The sequence below is a fragment of the Chelonia mydas genome, chromosome 3 (genome assembly GCF_015237465.2).
Source record: "Chelonia mydas isolate rCheMyd1 chromosome 3, rCheMyd1.pri.v2, whole genome shotgun sequence".
Classification (NCBI taxonomy): Eukaryota; Metazoa; Chordata; order Testudines; family Cheloniidae; genus Chelonia; species Chelonia mydas.
Genome location: NC_057851.1, coordinates 86,097,206 through 86,103,332, shown reverse-complemented (window position 1 = coordinate 86,103,332; position 6,127 = coordinate 86,097,206). Strand labels below are relative to the sequence as shown.

Here is a 6,127-nt window from a genome sequence, read left to right as displayed (position 1 = left end):
AACAGTGCCCCTATTCTAATGGTCACTGTGGAGTGCAGGTTTACCTCAGCTATGCCGTCTCATGCACAATCTGCCTCTTCCCCACCCTGGAATTCCTGTGTTCCCTGCAGAAACAACCCAGAGATTTCCTGCAACGTGGCGATGTTCTAAGGCTTTGCTAGCACAAAGTGTTATTCAGCACAATGAGGAATCTGGTCTGAGGTGCTTCTTTGGCCCAAATGTGCCCAAATACCATATAGTGCCTAGATATTATGGCAGTGGCTGTTTTATAAATGCAGATAAACTGGGAGAACAGCTTTTCTGTTTCCACTGGGGTTGCTATTTGACTAGATGATAGCAGTGTTGCGGTAGCTGTGCTGGTACCAGGATATGAGAGACACAAGGTGGGTGAAGTGCATGTGTGTGTGTATATATATATATATATATATATATATATATATATATATATAATCTTGGATATTGTTATGAAATTGATCCAATAAAAGATTACCTACCTGCCTTGTCTCTCTAGTATAATAGTTATTTATCCTGAAAGGCTGGTACAATTCAACAATGTAACATGATTCTTTGGCTAGTGCATTTAATTTTTAAATCAAAGAATGAGGAAGGAATTAAAATCTATGACTTTTACTGTAACAAACAAATATTTTTCCTTTTGTAAAGTGCCAAACCTAGTTCAAGAACTTCAGGCACACTAAGGGGATTTCTAAAGCCCTGACATACAGCTATGTAAGCTTGCATGTTGAAAGCAGCAGCAGGTGTGCTCCCAGGTGGGGGCACTGGAGGGACACTGGAAATCCTACTCACATACCTGTGAGAAGAAAAACCAAAGCAAATGAGGAAGCAAATAAAAATATTCAGGGAGGCCACGTCTCAGGCTGTGAAAACAACAGGCTGGCCAGATTGGTTACTCATTACCAAGAGCTAGAATGTGAAGAGAGGTTCACTGCTGATCACAGAGCAGGCACTCAGATGGGACAAGAAAAAGAATGATCAGAAGCAGTACAACTTGGGAAGAGTCAACACTAAGATTTTTCTAATGATTCCTAATTATTTTTACATTTTTTTTTTCTTCTGGCAGGACAAAAAGATCAATGATTTTCTGTTGCACCCAGATTTTGGCCCAAAGACTTTCCTTTTTTGTTTTCTTGATCAGATGAGGAAGCAAACAATTCCTTCCCATGCACTATTGCACTTTAATGCTCAGGTATCACTCCTGAGTCTGAAGCTGCCTGCAAGGAGCTCTCGTTGGGGCTCTGGAGAGAAAAGTTTCCAGCTTCATCAAAATTTATTTAATCTTGTACCAAAGGAGGAAAAATATCTTGCAAAGAACTAAAAGGATAATGCAAAAGGATGTATAAAGGTATTGCCACTGGGAAAAGAAGAGAGAAATAAGGAGGAGAGAAGAAACCACAAAGAAACAGAGGAGCAGCATGGGGAACTTTTGCCGGAAATACTGCCCTTGGATGCAGCGGTGTGTCCCATGGCTCTTCCAAGAGAGTGATGGAGGACGGAGAGAGAGCTATAAGACAGGGACGGGCCAAGATAACCAGGGCTGGGTGGGAGATGACTACCAGACAGACAATACTTCTCAGATAACAACAAAGAAAGTTGTGAGAGCTGGCACTGGAATTCCTTTGCCTCCACCATGTGAGCAGAAGCCCAAGAACCACTACAAGTTTGTGGCATTGTTTGATTATCAGGGCCGCACTAAGGAGGACCTGAGCTTCCGAGCCGGGGATAAACTCGAGGTGCTAGATGCATCTTCTGAGGGTTGGTGGTATGCTAGCCTTCTCCTGGACAGTGGATCAACGTGGCCTGGACAGAAGCTCTGTGGCTACATCCCTGCCAACTATGTAGCTCCTGATCAGAGCATCGAGGCTGAACCGTAAGTAACACACATCTAAGTAACACACATGCTACTCTGAAACACATCTAATGCTCAATCTTTGTTTCCCTTGTTTTAACACAAGGACCAGATTGCCATATCCTTTGTCACACTGAATAGTACCTTGCTCCACATGTAGTCTCAGTGGTGCAAGGCACTATTTAACATGAGTAAGGAGATCACAGCCTGGCCCCAAATAAATAAAACAAGGCAAAGTATCCAGATGTTTGTTTCAGTCTAAATTACTTCCCTTCCCCACATGCCCTAATCACCTCCTTACAAAGTATGTGGGAGTACTGGGAGGTCACAGCTGGTATAGGTAATTATTATGATTATTATTTATATAGCAGTAAAAGTATACGAGGTGCTTACCAAAGAGTAAGACGACAAGGTCTGCCCCCAAAGAACTTGCAGTTTAAATAATTACAAGCTCACTACATTATTTAAAAGGCCAGGATGCTGTAAACATACCCTAATGTTTTGTTACTAATGATGGGTGAATTTCGAAGGTATCTGTGGTTGTTTCTACTTCATCATAGACACAATGCATGGTGCTGTGTAAACAAATCCCTGCCCTGTAGAGCTCAAAATCTGGCTTAAACTATGGTCCGTAAAAGGAAGAATGAGTGGCTGTGGTAGCAAAGTAACACACCTTTGCAGTCTAACATGGTTTAGCTATCTAGAGTTGCTGTACCAGCTTTATACCAGCTGAAGATTCGTTCATGTTGGGAGAATCCTCAAGTGACCAGTTAGGACAGGTGTAGGGTCCCTGTCTACCCTGGAGACCTTAGTGTCCAGGATTTGGCCCACTGTTGCTATTCACATAGTCAATCAGACAGCGCTTCCTTCATTCATGACAGGATTCAGAGTAGCAGCCGTGTTAGTCTGTATCCTCAAAAAGAAAAGGAGGACTTGTGGCACCTTAGAGACTAACAAATTTATTTGAGCATAAGCTTTCATGAGCTACAGCTCACTTCATCGGATGCATTCAGTGGAAAATACAGTGGGGAGATTTATATACATAGAGAACATGATAGAATGGGTGTTACCATACACACTGTAACGAGAGTGATCAAGTAAGGTGAGCTATTACCAGCAGGAGAGTGGTGGGGGAGGGGGGGATCTTTTATAGTGATAACCAAGGTGGGCCATTTCCAGCAGTTGACAAGAATGTCTGAGGAACAGCGGGGGGGTGGGGGGGGGAGATAAACATGGGGAAATAGTTTTACTTTGTGTAGTGACCCATCCACTCCCAGTCTTTATTCAAGCCTAAGTTAATTGTATCCAGTTTGGAAATTAATTCCAATTCAGCAGTCTCTCATTGGAGTCTGTTTTTGAATTTTTTTGTTGAAGAATTGCCACTTTTAGGTCTGTAATCGAGTGACCAGGGAGATTGAAATGTTCTCCACCTGGTTTTTGAATGTTATAATTCTTGACGTCTGATTTGTGTCCATTTATCCTTTTACGTAGAGACTGTCCAGTTTGACCAATGTACATGGTAGAGGGGCATTGCTGGCACATGATGGCATATATCACATTGCTGGATGTGCAGGTGAAGGAGCCTCTGATAGTGTGGCTGATGTGATTAGGCCCTATGATGGTGTCCCCTGAATAGATATGTGGACACAGTTGGCAACGGGCTTTGTTGCAAGGATAGGTTCCTGGGTTAGTGGTTCTGTTGTGTGGTGTGTGGTTGCTGGTGAGTATTTACTTCAGTTTGGGCAGCTGTCTGTAAGCAAGGACTGGCCTGTCTCCCAAGATCTGTGAGGGTGATGGGTCATCCTTCAGGATAGGTTGTAGATCCTTGATGATGCGTTGGAGAGGTTTTAGTTGGGGGCTGAAGGTGATGACTAGTGGCGTTCTGTTCTTTTCTTTGTTGGGCCTGTCCTGTAGTAGGTAACTTCTGGGTACTCTTCTGGCCCTGTCAATCTGTTTCTTCACTTCAGCAGGTGGGTATTGTAGTTGTAAGAACGCTTGATAGAGATCCTGTAGGTGTTTCTCTGTCTGAGGGGTTGGAGCAAATGTGGTTGTATCGTAGAGCTTGGCTATAGACGATGGATCATGTGGTGTGGTCTGGGTGAAAGCTGGAGGCATGTAGATAGGAATGTGACCATCGCTTATTAGCACCGCTGTGTCTAGTAAGTGGATCTCTTGTGTGGACTAGTCCAGGTTGAGGTTGATGGTGGGATGGAAATTGTTGAAATCATGGTGGAATTCCTCAAGGGCTTCTTTTCCATGGATCCAGATGATGAAGATGTCATCAATGTAGCGCAAGTAGAGTAGGGGCGTTAGGGGACGAAAGCTGAGAAAGCATTGTTCTAAGTCAGCCATAAAAATGTCAGCATATTGTGGGGCCATGTGGGTACCCATAGCAGTGCTGCTGATTTGAAGGTATACATTGTTCCCAAATGTGAAGTAGTTATGGGTGAGGACATCCATAGTGGCTAGGATGGTATTTTCAGGAACATCACCAATGGATTGTAGTTTCCTCAGGAAGTCAGTTGCGTCTCAAAAATAGCTGGGAGTGCTGGTAGCATAGGGCCTGAGGAGGGAATCTACATAGCCAGACAATCCTGCTGTCAGGGTACCAATGCCTGAGATGATGGGGTGTCCAGGATTTCCAGGTTTATGGATCTTGGGTAGCAGATAGAATACCCCTGGTCGGGGTTCCAGGGGTGTGTCTTGCGGATTTGTTCTTGTGCTTTTTCAGGGAGTTTCTTGAGCAAATGCTGTAGTTTCTTTTGGTAACTCTCAGTGGGATCAGAGGATAATGGCTTGTAGAAAGTGGTGTTGGAGAGCTGCCTAGACTGGGAGTGGATGGGTCATTACACAAAGTAAAACTATTTCCCCATGTTTATTCCCCCCCCCCCCCCCCCCCCCGCTGTTCCTCAGATGTTCTTGTCAACTGCTGGAAATGGTCCACATTGATTATCACTATAAAAGGTCGTCCCCCACCCCCCCGCTCTCCTGCTGGTAATAGCTCACCTTACCTGATCACTCTCCTTACAGATTTCAGAGTAACAGCCGTGTTAGTCTGTATTCGCAAAAAGAAAAGGAGTACTTGTGGCACCTTAGAGACTAACCAATTTATTTGAGCATGAGCTTTCGTGAGCTACAGCTACATCCGATGAAGTGAGCTGTAGCTCTCGAAAGCTCATGCTCAAATAAATTGGTTAGTCTCTAAGGTGCCACAAGTACTCCTTTTCTTTCTCCTTACAGAGTGTATGGTAAAACCCATTGTTTCATGTTCTCTGTGTATATAAATCTCCCCACTGTATTTTCCACTGAATGCATCTCACGAAAGCTTATGCTCAAATAAATTTGTTAGTCTCTAAGGTGCCATACAAGTACTCCTTTTCTTTTTCCTTCATTCAGATTCAAAAGCCTCTCTTCACAACCGTCTGCAGAAATAGCATTGGTCTGGGGCTACTGGAGAAGGGCTTGTATGCTCTAATTCAGCTCAGCCTGACCTCTGGTCTCTTTTCAGAACTAGTTTTCTGGCAAGATTTCCAGGACTTCTGTTTCTTGTCACAGCTGGAAATACTGTGAAAACAACTTCAATTGTTATTCAAATGAATCCGTTTATCCAAGGCCCTCTTATCTTTATAATCTCCCCCAGCATGCATAATTTGCATTGAATAGCCCTTATTTGGAGTAGCAAGATTTTTTTCTTTGACTGGTTTCAGAGTAACAGCCCTGTTAGTCTGTATTCTCAAAAAGAAAAGGAGTACTTGTGGTACCTTAGAGACTAACCAATTTATTTGAGCATAAGCTTTCGTGAAATTTATCAAAAGAGAAAGAACATCAGGTTTTGTTATCCCTGTTTTTGCTTGAGGACCCATGGAATAGTGGAGAACTGCAGGGGGAGGTTTTTCAGCTCTCAGCTGAAGTCTTTCCTCCAAAATATTTGCCAAGAATTTGAATTAAGTAGGTGTTAAAAACAAAAAACAAAGAAACACAAGCACCAAAAAACAGTCTGACTAAAAATTTCTGCTGTCATCCTTACAGACAAAAACTGGTAGACAAGGATCTGATACTTCTAATGTGAGAACAAGCAGAAAATCCCCCCCAAACCACTTTATACATCATGAAGAAGTAAAGAGAGTGCAAACTTTTTTTCTGATCCTCACTTAAAAATAAAAGGGGGAGAGCTGGGGCTTAAAAGGTTAATGAAATGCCTATTAAATTAAAATGTAGTATTAGAAACATATTCTGTTCCCAGGACTTAAAATAGAAATG

At 42.9% G+C, this 6,127-nt stretch overlaps 1 protein-coding gene across 1 annotated transcript in view; it reads left to right on the top strand.

The window, feature by feature from the left end:
• The first annotated feature begins 909 nt into the window (after nucleotides 1-909).
• Nucleotides 910-6,127, top strand: part of FRK (fyn related Src family tyrosine kinase) — a 70,862-nt gene continuing 65,644 nt past the window's right edge. Inside the window, exon 1 of the mRNA XM_027819835.3 lies at nucleotides 910-1,888. Coding sequence (XP_027675636.1) covers nucleotides 1,434-1,888 — 455 coding nt within the window. The 5' untranslated portion in view covers nucleotides 910-1,433. The remainder of the gene's footprint in view (nucleotides 1,889-6,127) is intronic.